Consider the following 20053-nt stretch of genomic DNA (forward strand, 5'->3'; position numbering starts at 1 on the left):
ATAATACTCCTTGGCGTTTACGAAAAATATACACGTAATTATACAAAAAATGAAAATTCTATCTTCTTCCGACTTGTAGACGATCCCGGAAACGAACTCTTCTGCCCGATCTCGTCGCCACCCCGGCTCGTTCCCGAAGACCCAGCGCGTCCACGGACCTCCTCGGGTCGACGTCCTCTATACTGTTATTATCAATCGGTGTCCTGTCCATGTTCCTCGTCTCGGAATATTGTTTTCTGTATTATTTGAAAAGATGTGAGTTTTAACCGATCTATCAAAATCGTTATATCTCTTCCTTTTACCTGAACGACAAAAAATTTGTCGGTCCGGCTGATCCCCGAGTATAGGCCGTCATAATATCTTTTTGGGTCCATCATGACAGACGAACACTCAGTCTATTGTAGCCAAATCCTTAAATATGAACGCTCTCCGCGATGTATCCCCTCGACTGGACGCAGGTCGCCAAAATGACGACTCAATTCCTTGATGAAATCGATGGCATCGCCCATATCGCTCGACTCAGGAACTGTCCAAGGAAGTCTGTCCGTAGATGAGTTCAGCCATCGTCGTCCGCAAATCGTTCCTCTAGGAACGCTCGGATCCGCAACAAGATGGGTCGGCAGCACTTCCATCCATCGGTCATTGCCATGATTTTTGATTGCCGTCTTGAGCTGTCGATGGAAACGCTCGACCATCCTGTTGGCCTAAGGATGCTACGCCATTGTCCTCAAATGCGTTGTCTCGGTCAGCTCAATCGGCGAAATAAGTGGGACCCAATTTGTCGCCCACGATCCGTTGTGACTCGCAGAGGTAGTCTGAATCTCGATCCATCCTTCATAAAACGATCTCGTCACCGTTTCCGCCTCTTGATCTCTAAGAGGACATGCCTCCGACCATCGCGAAAACCAATCGACACATGTTTAGCAATTTCCCTTTTGAGATTAGCATCACTATGATGTCGATATGCACATGCTCGAATCTTCCGGACGGTACGGTAAACTCTCTTCTTGACTCCGACACGTGGCGAGTCACTTTTACCCGCTGGCACGGCACACACGCGCGAGCCCAGTCGCGACAAGTTCATCGATGGCCAAATGTAACGCTGGGCCACAAGCCTGACAGTCGAGCTAATTCTTAGATGCGCTAGATTATGCACTATGTTAAAAGCAGCTCGTCGGAAAGACCCTATCAAGAGTGGCCGTGGCGTTGCTTTTGCCGTGTCACAATATATTGTCGTTCCCGTTCCTGGAATTTCGACCTACCTCAGCTGCAATCCCGCTATACATACTTTCTAACTTCCTTGTCATCCCGCTGCGACGCCGCATAATTCATTGGAAATTCGAGCTCCTCGATCCTGGATAACGCGTCCGCCAAATACTTGTCAAATATCTGTAGTGAACTGGCCGACGGAATCCAGATGTTTGAATTGACGTGGTGTGCTCTTTTCCGGTTTTTGGCGGAAGATGAGCAGCTTATGATCCGTATAAATAGTGAACTTCCTCGTCTCCACCATATGTCAGAAGTACTTGACGGCGAAGTATATAGCCAAGAGTTCTCGATTAAATACACTATATCTCGCCTCAGCAGGATTCAGCTTTTTGAAATAGAACGCTAACGGCTTCCAATCGCTACCGTTTCGCTGCAACGAGACTCCGACGCTATGGTCGGACGCGTCTATGAACAGTGCTAACTCTGCGTCGCTCTTTGCGTAATTCTTTGGATGCACCAGCAGTGCAATTTGCGCCAGACTCTCTTGACGTTGCAACGCTTGCTCCGCCGGTGTCCATGCTATTGGAGTTTTTTCTATTGCGTTGTTATGCAAAAAGTCATTTAACGGTACTAACATCTCAGTGACTCTTTGTGACTTCTAAATTTAGCATGCCGAGATATCATCGAAGATTCTTAGCCATTTCAGTACTCACGTGCGCGAGCAACGCATCCCTTCACCGGTCACCGAATATCCAAACTTGACTTCCGTTCCCCCGAATACGCGCTTCGCCGGATTGATAACACCATACGTCCTCGAACAACATTTGCAAATACTCGAGGTGCTTCTCGACCGACAACGCGACGAGAATATTGTCGATGTACGCGTAGCAAAAATCTAGACCACGAAGAACCTCGTCCATAAACCTCTAGAAAGTCTGCGTGGCGTTCCGCAGGGCGAAAGACATTGCCGAGAATTCGTACATTCCGAATGGCGTCGTAATTATCGTTTTCGGGATATCTTCCTCCGCGACCTGGTGATATGCCCGAAAATCAGGTCAATAGTAAAAAACTTCCTTTCCTGAAGAAACTGTGCGAAATCCTGTATGAAGTATACTCTGGATAACAATCCAGAACAGTCTGCACGTTAAGAGCCTGATAGTTGCCGCAGGGTCGTCACTCTTCGCCCATTTTGGGAACCATGGAATGCAAGGGCGATAACCAACAGCTCTTCGAAGATCTCGCAATTCCAAGCTCCACCATCCTCTCGAACTCCTTCTTTGAGATCAAATGCTCCGGCGCGATTCTCCGTAGACGACATACCGACGATCCTGGTGACGGTCTTGATGTGATGACGCGTCTCATGCTTCGTTTCTTCGAAATGGCCCTCTGGCTTTGTAACCTCCGGATATGACGCCAACAATTCGTAGAATGACGTTGTACTCGCGACATTGTACCTCTGACATTTGATTAGAACTTGCCAAAGCTCGATGTACGGTTGTGACATTTCATTACAATTAGCCAGCTCATGATTAACGCCTTTGGTACTTACTAATTAGATATCTCTGATACTACTTAGTCTCAACTACGATTTCAAAATATATACATTGCTTTAAGTATGAAATTATCAATATTAAAATAAGCAAAGGTCTGCAATCTTGTTTTACAATATTTTTTAGGACATTATAGTTATTAATTTATGTAACATTTATGCAAGTAAAATAATGTCCGGTAATATTGTATTATACAACATTATAAAATATCCTCTAAAAAAAGTAAATGTATATATAAAAAAATGTATGGTAATATAAAAATTTCGTAAAACATTTTAATTAATTGTATTGCTTGAAGAAGATGAATGGTACAATAATTTTGGAAAGATGAATTTTTCGAGCTCGTATAAAGATTGATGTTACAAGAGATGTATTACTTTAAAATATCATTTAAAGAATAAATTATATACCTAATAATTATTGATTTGTAAAAAGTCTAAATTATTTTTATATGCAAATAGACAAATGAAACATTTTAAAAAATTCCACATTTTTGTTTTAAAATTGGCAAAAATTGTAATATCATTCTTAAACATTAATTTTGCACATTTTTAACAAAAATATCGTAATTGCAATATCACCTGCTCGGAATTCAATATGTATGTCAGAACATGAAACGGCACGGACATTGCTCTTTGTTAATGAATACAATCAAATAGAGTTTGTTCCGTCAATTCCAATGAAGACGATGAATTGGGTGGCTCAGATATTCTTTTATATTATATTATTAGCATATGTACATAGCACATATGTATGTAATTTATATATGTAAGTTATATATATATATATATATATATTTATATATATGTTATATATGTAAGTTATATATAAAACGTTATAAAAGTTATATGTAAAACGTAATTAAAATTTTTTACAATAAGATTGGAAATCAGACCGTTTATGATTATAAAATTTTTTAAATTAAAATTTTTTGAAAGAAGATGTAGAAGTTTCCATAATTTATGCAATCCGAATATAAGAGTAAATTTTAAGGTTATAAGAGTCATAATGCAGAAAATCTTTGGTATATAATATATATTATGTTTTTTTTAGTACAAAATATATTATGCACAAAAGATTTCTTGCACTATGACTCTCATAATCTTAAAATTTTACAACCAGCAAGCATTTACAAAATATTACTAAGGCAAAATTGTCCATTTTATGAGCATTGGCTTGCTTATCAATCAATTTAATATCCATTATTTATTATATTTCTATTCAATAACTGGATTCAGATTTTACGGAACTTTTGTATGCAGTAACTGCAAGCAAAGTGTTGCATCCTAATTGGGATCCTAAGTAATTTTCCTTCTCAGTTACTAGACAGAAGTTGGTATAACTGTTTAGTAACTGTTCAAAAAATGCATGAAATTTCTATCAGAATCACTTTATTTAATAGACAAATAAAAAATAAATATATTTCCCGAATATATAAAAATTCTGATAACGCACAAAATTCTGAAAGTGATGATGATTAATATAATTATAAGGATGACGCTCCAATATAATTTTATAATATTGAAATTAATAAGTCTTTTACGTTGTGCAATTTAAAAATAATTTTTTATTTGTTTATTAAATAAACTGATTTGATATTTTTCCTCCTATTGTTAGTTTAAACTTTGTTAGTTAAAACTTTGAAAGTACATATATAATTTTAATCTGAAACCTAAGGAGGGGATCGCCCGCCATGAGCTAATAGGACGAATAAAACTGAATTGGAAAATCTAATATTTTGCAATTTTCGTAATAGTTAACGAGATTAATTTTTAAAGGTACGAATAGATGCGTTAGACCAGCTTAGTACTGCTAAGTGTACCTTCAATCGAGTCACGACGTTTAGGAATTCGCGGTGGTGTACACGGACGCTTCCAAGCAGTTCCCACTCCTCGCGCGTCAACGATCGAATGTGGATGAGCACGGATACGAACTTATTTGATGTTTTTTAAAAATCTTGTTTTATATTGCGACCACTGTATAATGGTACAGAAAAAAATTGACCTAGAAAAATTGTTTATATACATTCTGTGTGTGTGTATATGCGTACATATATGCTGTCAAGCGCAATGCTGACGCGACATGTTATAATAAAATAAAAAATAATAAGTAATTGCAATATTACGTTTGATCATTATCGCATGATGCTGTCCTCGAAAGATTACCACGAAAGGCTGACGAAAGACGTCTCGTCAGCAAGGATACACGGAAATAGCGATACAATATAAGCGGAGCACCGATTCGAGGTTTATATTTGAATTCAATTCAGTTCGGTTTTGAATCTTGCTCTCAGTTCGGAGTTACGTAAACCCAACCGTAATTCGCAACGAAATGTAATGCGTCGGGAAATATTTAAATAACTGTAAAACACGAATATGAGAAAAACTTTTTTTTAATACATATATACAATACGTAAATCAAAACGACAGTGATATAACAAATATTCGATCCTGACGTTCTCCCGAACCTGTTGTGCCCGGTTTCTGGCACAACAATGCGCGCACACTAAAAAATATCGGTTGTACTATTATGAAAAATAATTCTTTCTTTATAATTCACTTGTTTTTTTTCAATATGTAACAGTTATTTTTAACGAAGGATGTATGTTTTGATAAGAATTTAAAAATGTGCACTCATCACAAATTTTAGAGAAAAATGTATTATTAAAAATTCATATACTGCATAAATGACATAATCTAAAATGCAATTTATAACATTTCGGAGAATATTATTTCTTATAACTTTCTTTAAGAAAAGTCAGAATGAAGAACAAATCTTTTTTTTAACTTTATCTCGTAAAATAGTTTAATATACATGATAAACAAGGACATCTGTTGTATAGGCCGCGGCTTGACGTACATCGTATGTTTACACCAGTGATACGACGATCGAGAAAGCATTTTCGATCGCCTGAAAACAAATGATTAGGCGAGAAGGATGAAGAATTCGGCGCTGAGTGAGAGCGAACAAGACAGCAATAAAGAGTCTGTCGTCGCTCTGATCGTTTGTTTTCAAGCGCCCGAAAACTGAAAATGCCTTATTGATAATCTTGCGACCGCTTGGCGTGTATCAATAACAGGGGGAAACAGATATCTATTAGGTGTTGGAATTAATTCGTAGCGTTTTACAAGTGATGGGAAGTACTTTCATTAATGTATTTTTTAATGCTCATGTGAAATAAATAACATTCTTTCTTTAAAAAACGCTACGAATTAATTCCAACACCTAATATATAACATAGAACTTTTGATAAATTTTAATAATCATATCCCTCCCATTAATCTGTAACAGCAAAAATGATATTAAAATGCAATGCGTGCATGCGTGCGTGCGATCTCGCGCATAATGTGCTAGATCAGAATATCAGACATCTCACAGTTCTTGCTTTTTGTATTTAAAAAAAAATTTTTTTTTAAATAAATAAGAAGTTATTAATGAATATATTAGGCGATATATATTTCTATATAATAATTGAAATCATATGTATTAAAATATATGTATAAGTATATAAATTATACATATTAGTATATAAATTTGTACATTTTAATATCGTGATTTATAACATATTTTCGTTACACTTTTTATGGAAAATCACAATTTCATATATGTTTTCGTGTAAGATATATCCATTTCAAAGCAATGTTGACAATCCATAGTGGCTTAGCGGTAAGGTGTTCAATTCGTCACCTGATAGACTTGGATTCAAAACTTTGCGTCGTCAGCATTATATTTTCCTATAAATGCTACAATGAAGAAAAGAACCTGAAAATGAGATCGAGAAGTTACAAGAGATTTACCGTACGATGCAGAAAAAGAAACAAAAAGAAAAAAACAATATAGATCTTATATCGCCGCCGTTGGCAGGATACATACATTACCAGCATCGTCAATAGAAAAAGGTGGCGAGAACGAAATAATTACTTAGTGCCACTGGATTGTTTTATTTTGCAATTATTAAATAATAAAGATTTGAGACGATAAAATGTTGTTAACGTCTATTTAGTATTTTGGAGCACTCATATACTGCATAAAATATGATTACATGTTAGTTTTTAATGCATTCTTGATATGTATTATCGTGTTCAGAAACACTTGGTTTTTTCTTGCATTTCTTGAAAAGGTAAATTTTGTAATAAATATAATAAAATATTTAAAAATCAATGCAAATCTAGCGTATAGTAAAAAAGATTCTTGTTTTTTTTGTAAACTATTTTATATCAAAGTTAAAAACCATTTTGTAAAAGTAAATTAATGCACGAGAAAATCAATATTATTATAATAAATAATCACATCATTTTAATAAACAACTTTAAAGCAACAAAGAGCCTATTATAAAATATTTTTTTATTATTTTGTATATAAAAATGTTTTATCAAGGTGCAGCACTCCAGAATAAAATAAAATAATAAAAATAGAAATTTAGACAAAATTTGAATTTACAAAATTATTGATACGTATTTAGGTGTACAAATAAGTTTTAAAGCGTTTTTAATGAAATTTAATATTTATTTATTTAGAAATGAAAACACACTTAATTATCAAAATAATCTCCATCATTATCTATGACCTTTAGCCATCTTTCGGGCAGCTTGCGAATTCCAGAAGCGAAGAAGGTTTCGTCTTTCGATGCGATAAAATTATCCATCCATTTTCGCACTTCTTCAAATGCTCGAAAGTATACACCGGACAAGACGTTTTGCATTGATCGGAATAAATGATAATCAGAAGGGGCTATGTCTGGGCTATACGCCGAGTGCGGCAGAACTTCCCAACCAAGAGCTAGCAACGTTTCCTTTACAGGTTTACCAACATGAGGCCTAGCGTTGTCATGAAGCAATTTCACAGGACGTTTTCCTTTGCCAGTAAATGGACAATTTCGTTCGATTTCTTGATTTAAACGGATCAATTGTTGACTGTAGCGATCACTGTTAACCGTTTCATTCGGATGGAGCAGTTCATAATATAGCACACCCTTCATATCCCACCAGATGCATAGCATAACTTTGCTATGGATGTTGCGTTTTGGCGTTGATGTAGTGGGTTGTCCTGGATCCACATAATGTTTTCTCTTTTTAAGATTATCGTAAAAAATTCACTTTTCATCACCAATCACGATTTTCCATAAGAAAGATTTTCTATGCTGTTTATTGTACAGATTCAAACACTTCTCAAGACGATGATTTTTGTTTTTTTCACTTAATGCATGCGGCACTCATTTTCCTTCCTTCAGAATCTTTTCCATCTGCCGTAAACGAATTGAAATATCTTGTTGAATTACTCCAAGTTGCTGTGCAAGTTCGTTTTGTGTTTGACATGAGTTTTGATCGAGTAATGCTTGCAATTCATTGTTTGTAACCTTCTGAGGAGCACCATTACGTTCTCTATCGCTAACATCAAAATCATCCTCTTTAAATCGCCTAAATCAAAACTCACATGTACTTTTGGATACATTGATTCCAAGAATAGAACAAATTGATTCATGGTTTAGCAGCGCTTTTTCCTTGATGAAATTCGTATCGAATGCAGTGTCGAATAAATTGCTTGTCGCTCGCCATTTTAAAACCATTTAATTTTGAAGTTAAGTTTCCAATTTTGTAAAGTCAATTATGTTTTTTAATAGTACACATTAAGCGCCACTACATATCAAAAGAGCGCGTAAATATTTGAATTCTAAGTTTAAATTATACATTATACAAAAAACGCTTTAAAACTTATTTGTACACTTATATATATATATATATATATATATATATATACAGGGTTGGCCATATTCGACGGAAAGATGTTTTTTTTTCAATCACGGGAAACGTCGTTACTCGATCTAACATCTCTTTCCCATGATTGAAAAAAAAAAAAACATCTTTCCGTCGAATATGGCCAACCCTGTATATATAGCTTGATCAAAAAGTTTCCGAAAGAATTCATTCAGAAAATTCAAAATACAAGTTTATTCATCAAAAATGATATTGTCCCCTTCAAAGTACTCTCCAGTGACTGCAACGCACTTATGCCAGCGATTGATTCAGCTCTCGAAACATTTCTGGAACTCTACTATTGGTATAGCCATCAGAGCCGTCTTCGATTTTTCCATTACCTCCTTTCGGCTGTTAAAACGCGTTTCCCGCAGGTTTTTTGACTCGATCGAACAGAAAAAAATTGCAGGGAGTCATATCGGGTGAATTCGATGGCTGTTGGATGGTATTCGTTATTGCAAACTCGTTGTTGCAAATTCAACTCCATTTTAAATCTGTAAAAAATCGAAAACACGCGCAGAGGTAGATGTACTCAAGACGGCGTAATTTTTACAAATGTCAAGCTATGGCGATAAAATTTGATGGAAATGTCAATGATAGATGTGGCAACCTAGCCAAAAAAAAGAACTCAAATCAACTGACTCAGAGCATCACCTGATGGTCTCTTCCGGATACTTTTTGATCAAACTGGTGTATATATATATATATATATATATATATATATATATACACACACACACACATATATATATAGGTGTACAAATACACACACACACACACACACACACACACATATATATATATATACACAGTGCTACAAATATGTTCCCGAACAGGGCCTGAAAATCATAATTGAAACAACAATATGCATATTTTTTTGGTTTTATTATTCAAAATATTCTTCTCTGGCTTCAATACACTTGTTACAGCGATTCAATAGTGATTCAAATGCATATTCTCAGTTTGCGGAATTGCCTCTAGTGCCTGTGTAGAAGCTGATTGGATGGTCGGAATGTCATCAAAAAAGCGTCCTTTCAATTTCAATTTCAATTTTGGGAATAATGAGAAGTCGCAGGGGACCAAATCAGGTGAATACGGTGGATGGTTTAACACGGAGACATGATTTCGAGCCAAACATTGACGGACAATCAATGAAGTGTGACACGGTGCATTATCATGCAACAAAGAATGTGATGACCAATTTTCTGGATCACGATATTCGGGGCGAATGAATTCTGCCCATCAATCGCTTTAAAACTTCGAAATAATATACACCAGTAATTGTTTGGCCAATTGGAACAAACTCTTTGTGGATAATACCTTTGCTATCAAAGAATGTGATGAGCATTGTCTTGATTTTTGATGGAACTTTTCGTACTTTTTTTGCTTGTGGTGAATTTTTTGACTTCCATTCCGCACTTTGACGCTTAGTTTCTGGATCATATTGAAAGCACCATGTTTCATCACCCGTAACAATTGATTTTAGGACGTTTGGATTATTTTCTGCGGCTGCAACGATGTCTCTGGAATAATTGATTCTCGCTGATTTTTGATCGCTTCTTAATGTGTGTGGAACAAACTTCGCACAAACCTTCGTTTTACTCAAATCTTCATGTAATATGGTTCGAATCGTTTCTCTACTGATATTTAAAGCCTCCTTCATCATTTTTAGTGATGCATTGCGATCGTTTGCAACAAAATCACGTACTTTTCGATCATTTCGGGTGTTCGAACCAAAATTGACCGTCCTGATTTTTGTCATCTTCAAGGGTCTCTCTCTGCCTTCCAAAAAACGCTTATGCCACTCAAAAACAGCTGTACGACCTAGACATTGACTGCCGTAAACTTGTTGCATCGATCAGAATGTTTCTGATGCACTTTTACCAAGTTTTGCGTTAAATTTAATCACTGCTCTTTGTTCCATATTAAAATTTCTATCTCGATCAAAATCTTTAACATGAACTGTCATATCTTCGTTATATGTCAACCAAAATGAATGAAACTTTGACAGATGATAGCAAAATGTTCAATCTTTAAAATGCATGTTTGAACGCACAGATGTCGCCACTGGTTGCTGAGATGTGGTTCGTGTTCGGGAACATATTTGTCGCACTGTGTAAGATCAAAATTACATCAAGTAAATATATTCGAGATGAAAATCACTCTGAGTCCGTACGACGATAAACAATCATACCGAATTCAAAACATTACATGGGGACATTATCGAATACCTTTGTGTTCGAGATCGGTAATTCAAAAAAAAGGTAAGAATTCCTTCGGTCGACCGACAGTAATTGTTATTGAACGCACGCACAAGGCGAGCTCGTGATTTCATCTCGAGCCTGGCATTAAGCCTCGTCAAAGTCAGGGATTCATTGTTCTTTAGCCTTTTCAAAACAATTCGGTACACGCAAACAGGCACCGGCAACGGAACATCGAAAGTTCTAGAACAATTCGATTCGCGCACGCGAGCGCCGCGCTCCGACGAATACGTCACGCGCTGTCACCAATCCCGCGTACGGATTTTCTGTCGCGCATGACTGTTACGTTGAACGTCGCTAGAAAAGAATCGAAAGCGCCAATCAATTTTGTACAATCAATGCCACGTGATAATTACGATTGTGGCAAAATTTAATTGGATTTCTCCCAAGAAGAAAGCCCGGACCGGAAACAATAAATGCTTCGATCTCGCCGGTCCTCAGGGCAGATTGAGCAGATTGAGCAGATTGAGCAGATTGCGCAGATTGCTAAAATAGTCTACACCGCTTATACCGTCTACACCGCTTAGAATTCTTGGACTTCTTAGAGTTCTTATTTCTAAAAGTTCTTCGAGTTCTTAGAATCATAGTCTCGCTACTATACCGCTTCGTTAAATCGCCGCGCTAACCGCTTAGTGAAATCGCGATAAAACGACTCTTTCCGAGAAAATCGCCAAGATTTTCCATCACCGCGATTCCGAATACAATTTTGGAAAAGGTGACTGCATTTGATATTTTGTTAATCTAATATTTAATTAATTATATTTTTTGACTCTGTAACTGATTATATTAAAGAATATTCTTTTGTTAAATTAAATGAAACGGAGTTCTCTTCACTGTCGTGCATCATATCACCTTGTGCCGTTCTCTCACTTGAATCTTTCCGCGCGGTGCATTCTCGCACATTTTCTGGTCCTTCGAGCCGGATTTAAACTAGCGAGAAAGATAGTAAGACAAACGCCGCATCACTTTAAAAATTTCACGATCAGCGCTCTCGCTCTGGTTCGCTCTCGCACACTTTGTAAAAAAAGGGTCTTGCAATTGTATTATCGAAATGGACCTTAAATAATCGATCCTAAATAACATGGAAATAACCCTAATTATTGTATATAGTATTACATTTATAGTAAAAAATATAGATTTTTTTATATATTACATTGAAAAAGATGGGTATAAATAATAAACATTTTATGTATTTCATATATTTTTTATATATTGAGAGTACAAATAAGTTTCCGCCGTTCTTTAATAAAAAATTAAGCATTTATTGTGAAAGAACGGTACATAATGTTTTATTGAAAGTATTGTCCATTGCCAGCCACTACTTTTTCCCATCTTTCTGGTAGCTTACGGATACCGCGTTGGAAGAACGCTTCATCTTTTATATGATGTGAAGTGCTGCTCAGACAGGCCATGCGTCATCGATCGAAATAGATGGTAATCGGAAGGGGCAATGTCTGGTGAATAAAACGGGTGGGGTAAAACTTCCCACTTGAGTGTTTCCATGTAGGTTTTGACCGGCCGCAACATGTGGTCGAGCATTATCATGCAGGAGAATAATTTTGTCATGGAGTAGTAGTGGACGCGTTTTTCCTTGAGTGCTCGGCTCAATCTCATCAATTGTGTTCGGTAGAGAGCCCCAGTAATGGTTTCGTTCGGTTTGAGCAACTCATAATACACGACACCAAGCTGATCCCACCAAATACACAACATGAGTTTTTTTCCATGAATATTCGGCTTGTCGATGTTGAAGCATGGCCAGGTAATCCCCATGATTTCCTCTTCTTTGGGTTATCGGAGTGGATCCATTTTTCATCACCAGTGACTATACGATGCAAAAAATCCTTTCGTTTATGCCTGAAAGCAGCATTTCACATATGGAAAATCGGCGTTCAACGTTTCTCGGCTTCAGTTCATATGGAACTCAATTCCCTTGCTTTTGAATCATTCCCAATGATTTCAAACGATGTGAAATTGCTTGTTGAGTCGCTCCTAATGTAAGTACAAGTTCTTTTTGCGTTTGGCACGAATCTTCATCCAATAATGCTTCCAATTCCGCGTCTTCGTACACATTCGGCCTTCCGCTATGTTCTTTGTCTTCGACGTCAAATTCACCGTTCTTAAACTTTTGAAACCACTCACGACAACTTCTCTCACTTAAGGCAGCCTCACCATAGCTTCTACAAGCAATCGATGAGCCTCAGCTGCAGATTTCTTCAAATTAAAGAAGTAAATCAAAAGTTCCCGCAAATGACGCTTATTCGGCTCAAAATTCGGCATTTTCGCACAAAAAAAATATATGATGCTGATACAAAATCACTAGTATTTCAAGGTTATGTTGTTGATAGATGTCCAACCTTACGATATAACGTTTTATATCAGACAATTTTAACCATAGCTTACTAGTGGCGCCATCTTTTGTCAAACGACGGAAACTTATTTGTACTCCCAATATATTTTTATATTTAAAACAAATACATTTTTTAATGAAAATACAGTTTGTATGAATTGTGCGATACATTTAATCCAAATCATTTTACGTAAACCTCGTCTCCTCTCCTGCGCTATACTTTTTCCACGAGATACACGTCCGGATAAGCCGCGCGATGTAACTCATGTTCATAGAACGCTCCAGAGATAGATTTTCCGCGATAGTCGTCCAGTAGGTAGGTTACGGGATCAGTATGCTGCACTTTAATGATTTTAATCACCTCGATGGTCCAATTTGGTTCAAACCTTTCTCGAAGATGATTTTATATTTGCTCACACGACCGAATCACCTATTTTGAATTTCATCGGACTCGCGATCTTTACGTTGCTGTATACCGTGGCTAAGAGTTTTTCAGCGATCGCGGGAGTAACGTCGACGAGTCGCATATCGATCGTTCGATGCTTGCGTATTATAATTTGATAAGCGCATTGATTCATTTATAGTTTCTGTTAAGTGTAAATGTCTTCTACATATTGTTCTTTAATGTGCGATTGAATCACTCAATAACCGATGTTTTCATTACGGAGTACGTTGAATAATGATTGATGTTGTGTTTTTTCAAGAGACGTTTGCACGTCAATGTTCACGTTGTAAAATTCTTTTGCCATATTAGTCTGTAGATTTTTTGAACATCTCCTGTTCTTTCGAATCTCAGCAATAGCTTCAGCCGTCTCGCTTCCATCTTTACTCTTGAGCGGTATGGGCCATGCGTACTTGCTCAATACGTCGATGACGGTGAGTATGTAGTAATAGCTTCTGTTGAAACGCGAGTATGGATGCATTTCGACGATGTCAGCTTGCCATATACCATCATATCCTCGGACTATATAACGCGCCTTCGCGAAAAATTTCTTCTCGCCGGAGCGTGCAATTTCTCGACGAGCCGACGTCTCTCGGAGTTAATTTTTTTTCTCTTTTCATCGGATTTCTTTTTCATGATTCGTGCGTGATACGCACGATACAGGGAACAAAGAAAGTTTTTTTCTCAATGACACAACTCGACCGACCCATTTCATGCATACGCAATTTAAGTCCTTTAGAATGAGACTGGCTTCGCGAAGTCGTTCATCGTATTCATCGTTCCTCGATGATAGACAGCATCTCGTTGTCATGAGCGTTGTTATCCGCTCGGAGTGAAGCGTCGAGTAATCGTAGACGATCCATTAGCTCGTTGGGATCGTCCCAGTGCACGTAATCGATCGCGCTATCGTTCAGCGTCATTGAGGAAACTCCTTTCCAGATTTTTTCTGTTTCTTGGGCGTGATCGACATCAACAGCGCAATTACGTGTATTTGTATTCCTTATTGCTTAATACTCGACACCCTGCGAATGGTGCTTGTGTTTGTGCGTATTCGTCGCCAGCAGCATGCTCTTGTGCATATCATCTTCCATGTAGAAGAAATCGTCGGAAATTCTTTTGAAAATTAATTTGTAAAGACTATGTGTACCAGCGTATCGATAATTATGTTGTCCACATCGAAAAATTTATTGCCAAACATCAGAGCATCCTTGTGTAAGTAAACGCAATACATGTCATACAATATATGTCGCTCTCTTTTCCTCGCGCTTCCCGCAGGATAACGTCGACGTACTTCTGACCCAGCGGGCCCAAGCCAACTCGCAACGCCTCTCGGCCTTCCGACGTTTGCAACTGATTTTGAACCTTTGTCGCTAGCGAGTCGTCCGTCGTTTTGAAAACATTCTCTATCGGTTATACGATCTTCGTACGCGATGTGAAGGTTATTGGCTGTACACGATCGTGCGATCGATCATCGAATTTACGCAAAGATGGAAAGTTTGAACGTTACGCTATTTTTCTCATTCTTCTCTTCTTCCTCCTTCTCCTCTTTCTTCCTCTCGCACTTAGTGACAGACGCTGCGTCATTGTAGCGCAACTCTCTCTTTATCGCGCACGCTGGAGCTGTGAACGATCTGTCGTAGCGGTTTAATAGGCTTAAAATGCCTGTCCAACACAATGTCCTTCTCGATTCTACCGATCTTCAGAGAGCGTTGTTTCTTGCGGATCGACTCGTTCGTCTTCTCGATTTCCTTCGCGGTTTTTTCACGTTTGCACACATCTGCCATGTTTGAAGTATCGACAATGACTGGTACGGTATCGCAAACTCGTTAAATCCTTTTCTGTATCTCCCATCTTTAAGCGCACTGTCCTTGTCTATCACTAGAAATTCATATTTTTGTCGCCAACAGCCGCGACACAACGTGCAAAATTCGTCGTACGACATATCAGTATTCACGTGATCGTTGTAAACGTGTTTCAAGTTGGTATCATCCCGTTTGAACAGTATTAGCAGATTCGCGTTGTCGCGTATCAGATCTTTAGGTATCCTCGTATCGTCTGACAGAGATAGAAGCAGTCGATGTTTGTATGCGACCCATCGAGAAGTATTCTTTCACCGCATCCTGCTTGTCGCATGCCACGTCATCAATGATAAAAAAAGAATTTGGACGCGCTTCGCAAGGTGGAACGACGTCGCTGTTGTTGGAGAACGTAAAGTAGTCAGTAGTAAAGCAAGGCGGGTTCTAACCCAGTGGGGCTAGAAGGGAGCGCGGGGCGCGGGGAGTATTCGTAGGCGCGGGGATGCTCGTAATGCGGGGAAGGAGGGGGAAAGATCCCGACGCTATTGATGTTATGTAAACATAGGACATCCCGGTCCTTTTTTTTTTTTTTTTTTTTTTTTTGATAACGGAGGGGAAATGCCTGACGCATACCCCGAGCCTCGAGGGAGAGCCCGGGGTTATGTGGGGCTTGCACCCACTAAAACCCCACCGAGTGTCCTTACCTGGTCTTGCATGAGGGACTCCCAGGAACGTGTGCAGCATACTTCTGGGAGTCCCTCAGGCCAGTCGGCTTATTGCCGTCTTCTATTCCCGCCCGGGGATTTTTATGGCGTCGTCTGAGAGACGACGTGACCCCGGGCGGTGCTTGGCACCTTCGACTTTATTCGGGCGCTGGGGGGACACCACCCCCTGTGCCCGCCGCCCCGGTTGGTGTTGGGGGGCGGGAGTTGGGGATCACAGCCCCCGCCGCGATCCCCAGCCCCTCGAGGGGCGCCAATCAGAAGTTTGGCGCCCCTCATGCTTCGGCGCCGCGAGAGGAAGTCTCGCGGCGCACCCCCCGCGCGCGGCGGCGCAGGGCTCCCCGCCCGGTCGCGCATTCGACGCGGCCGGAGGATGATGAGCCACTGCACCCCGCGCACGCGGAGAGTCATCCTGTTTCCGGCGGCGGATCGACCCTAGGGTCGGCGATCCGCCGCCGCTTTACTGCGCCCCGCGTCCGAGACGCGGGGCCGTCACTGATGATGATGGCGGCGGAGGTGGAGAGTTCACTGACCCCGACACTCCCGCACACCACCCCACCGTCCTCCTCTTCACTCCTCTCATCTATGGGGGAAGGAGGTCGCCGTCGTTCTCGCCCCGTGGGGCGGTCCCGGCGGCGAGTACGCGCGAGGGGTGACCCGGTTGGAGCCGGCGCCCGCGTTGACCCCCAACGCCACCACCCCTCGCATCTCCTTCCCCCCGTCAGCCCCGTCACCCGGAAGCGGCGGGGGCGGGAGAAGGCCCCGATCTCCCGGTGCCCTCTCCCTCTGCCTCTCAGCCTCCTCCTTCTGCGACATTACCCGATCGAAGGAGGAGAAGACCCTCCAAGCACTCTCCCTGCCGACTATCTCCTTCACGACAGCCGGCAGGGAGAGATCCTCCCCTATCTCACGGACCAGGACACCGCGCTCGTCCGCCCAAGTCGGGCAGGTCTCCAGCGTATGCTGCGCGGTGTCCCGGTCCCCGTCGCAGTGGTGACAACAAGTGGTCGGCTCCTTACCTATGCGACACAGGTACTCCCCGAAACATCCGTGTCCGGTGAGCACCTGCGTCGCGTGGAACGATAGTCCGCCCCATCCCCTGCCTACCCATTCCTCGAGGCAGGGGAGGATGGCCTCCACGGTCCGAGCGCCCGTTGTCGGCGGGTCGTTTTCGAGAGTGGAGCGCCACTCTTCGAAGACCCGCCGACGGGTGTTCCTTCTCAGTCAGTCAGTGGTCCTCGGGGTAACGATCCCCCCCCGAAGCCGAATGGCCTTCACCTCGGCGAAGGTTTCCGCCAGGGCGTCGGCCACGTACTCGGCAGGGGGGATCCCCGCGAGGACCATGGCGGCGGCGTACGACACCGTCCTGTAGGCCCTACAGATGCGCAAGGCCAGCCGCCGTTTCATACTGTGCAACTTCTGCTTTATTCGGCGGCTGGCCAGGGCCTTCCCACTCCATATCGGGGCCCCGTAAAGGGCCCCGGACAGGACGGCGTGCATATAAGCCCGCCTGACCGACCCGTTCGGACCGTGGAGGTTGGGCATGAGGCCGAGCAGAGCGTCTGCTCGGCGGCCCAACCGCGGGGCTAGCTCGTCGAAGTGTTCGACGAAGCCCCAGCGACTATCCACGGTGAGGCCCAGATATTTGATCGTTGGCCTCACCAGGACGCGGACATCGTCCACCACAATATGTGCCTGAGGGGGCACCCCGCTCTTTCCATCGTGGAAGAAAAGAGCTTCCGATTTAGCGGGGGCCACCCTCAGGCCCAACTCCTTAATGGAGCCGACCACGCACGCCACTGCGACGTTTGCCGTACCGACGGCTCTCCGCCAGGTCGTGGCCCCGACCACCACCAACGTGTCGTCCGCGTAACAAACGACGTGGCAGCCGGGGGATAGGGTCGCGCGGAGAACGTAGTCGTATGCGACGTTCCAGAGTAGGGGTCCCAACACGGACCCCTGTGGAACGCCGCACGACACGTCCCTCCGCTGCTGAAGTCCCATTTTGTTTTGCAACTCCAGCTGCCTGTCCCGGAAATAGTCCTCTATAATAGCGACCAGGTAGGGGGGCAAGAGGTGATGTCCTCTCATCGCCCCCACTACCCGGCCCCATGGGATGCTATTAAAGGCGTTGGCGATGTCAAGGGATACCGCCAACGCCACCTCCCCTCCCGCGGTCATCTGCTCCGTGAGGGCCCTGACTTGCCTGACGGCGTCGATAGTCGATAAACCCTCCCGGAAGCCATACTGACCGCGGGATAGATTGGGACCATCCCGGGACAGGTGCCGGACGATGCGGGCAGCGATGACTCGCTCCAGCAATTTCCCCGCATCGTCCAACAGGCATAGCGGCCTATAAGCGGAGGGACTCTCCGCTGGCTTGCCCTCTTTACGGAGGAGGACAAGCCTGGCCCTTTTCCACGGCCTGGGAAATATGCCGTCTCTGAGGCAGCTCGTGAAGAGCCGCCTCAGACAGCTGCCCACTATGGGAGCCGCGGCGAGCCAGACCCTTCCGTGTACACCAGAGGGTCCGGGCGCCCGCGGTCTCCCCTTGAGGCGGGCGAAGGCCATCACCATCTCCTCCCGGGTGACGCCCAGCTCCTCCGTCCATTCGGACGGGGGGCCGACCCTCTCCGGTATTTCCCTTTCCCTATTGGGAAAGAGGGCGACCACCACATCCTCCAGGAACTGAGCGTCCAGGGTTTCCGTTATCGGGGGGGCCCATCGGACGAAATTGCTTCGTCACAATTTTATAGGCGTCGGCCTTCGCCCTCCTAATGGCCGCTCTAAGGGCGCTCCTAGCTTCACGGAGCGCCTCGGCGGCCACTTCCACCTCCTCGTCGGTGCCCCGTCGTCTGCGGCGGGTGAACCTCCGTCGGGCAGCTACGGCGGCCCGTCGTAGCTCAGCTATCTCCTGGGACCACCAGTCCCAGACTCGCCACAGGATGGCAGAGGGGCATCGACGCGTCGCACGCGCGCGACATGGCGTCCCCGAGCCATTCGGCCTCCTCCTCCACCGAGCAGGCCTGGTTGGGTTCCGGCCACGTGGAGGAGAGGAGGCTCACCTCGAGGGCGCCGGGGTCCAACTTGCGCAAGGCCCATCGACGTTCCTTCTCATGTAGGCGGCGTCTTATCGACACCTCCGTGGGGGTGGACACCAGCTCCATGCGGATCAGACGATGATCCGACAATTCTCCTAAGGAGCTGGCGTCCACGTGCCAACCACGTATCCTGGCGGCAGCCGCGGGGGTCGCCCACGTCAGATCGACAATGGACTCCCCCCGGGCTCCCACGAAGGTACTGGCACGGCCTCTATTCAACAAGACTAGGCCGTGCCTCGCCGCCCACAGCAGGGTGCTGTCGCCCCTGGAGTCGGTGGATGGGGAACCCCACTCTAACGCATGGGCGTTGAAGTCCCCACCCACCAGTACTGGCCTGGGGGAGCGTCGTCTGATGTGCTCCCCCAGAGACTCCAGGGCGTCCTCATATTCCCTCCTCGTTAGTCGAGGAGGGAAGTAGCACCCCGCTACATCGATGGGCCCCCACTCTTCCAGAGCGAACCCCTCCGCCGCCGATATTGGAATCATCGGCGGGGTGTCGCGCGCGTGCCGGCTGACCACCGCCACCCGTCCCAGGGAGTCCCCCGCCCAGTTGGGGTGACTCTCCGGGATATGGTATGCGGCGATGGCCAGTCCACCCCCCCACTCGGCGAGGCACTGCATTAGCATGCTTTGCGCCCCGGCCGAGTGGTTGAGGTTAACCTGAGCGAGGACGAGGGACATTAATTATTGTTACCTCGTTCCTCGCCCCCACCGACGTTGGATTTGTCGGTCACGTCTGCGACCGCCGTGGGGGGTGACTCCTCCACGACGGCCATCTCAATGTCGGCCACTGTTACGGCCGACGTTGTCTCTGCGGTGGTCGCTGCCGCCGCGGGGGACTGTCCCGCAACGGCAGTGAGGGGGCCACTGGG

At 43.3% G+C, this 20053-nt stretch overlaps 1 protein-coding gene across 1 annotated transcript; it reads right to left on the reverse strand.

Annotated features, from left to right (window-relative positions):
• Window positions 1–18983: 18983 nt before the first annotated feature.
• On the reverse strand, window positions 18984–19808 carry LOC147908282 (uncharacterized). Its single transcript, XM_087410517.1, has one exon. The coding sequence runs from the start codon at window positions 19806–19808 to the stop codon at window positions 18984–18986; it is 825 nt and encodes a 274-aa protein (XP_087266643.1).
• Window positions 19809–20053: the final 245 nt, after the last annotated feature.

The sequence above is a fragment of the Acromyrmex echinatior genome, chromosome 10 (genome assembly GCF_024713525.1).
Source record: "Acromyrmex echinatior isolate Ae372 chromosome 10, ASM2471352v2, whole genome shotgun sequence".
NCBI lineage: Eukaryota > Metazoa > Arthropoda > Insecta > Hymenoptera > Formicidae > Acromyrmex > Acromyrmex echinatior.

Coding starts and splice junctions, on each gene's coding strand:
- LOC147908282 (XM_087410517.1), bottom strand. CDS start 19,808: ATGCTAATGCAGTGCCTCGCCGAGTGGGGGGGTGGACTGGCCATCGCC.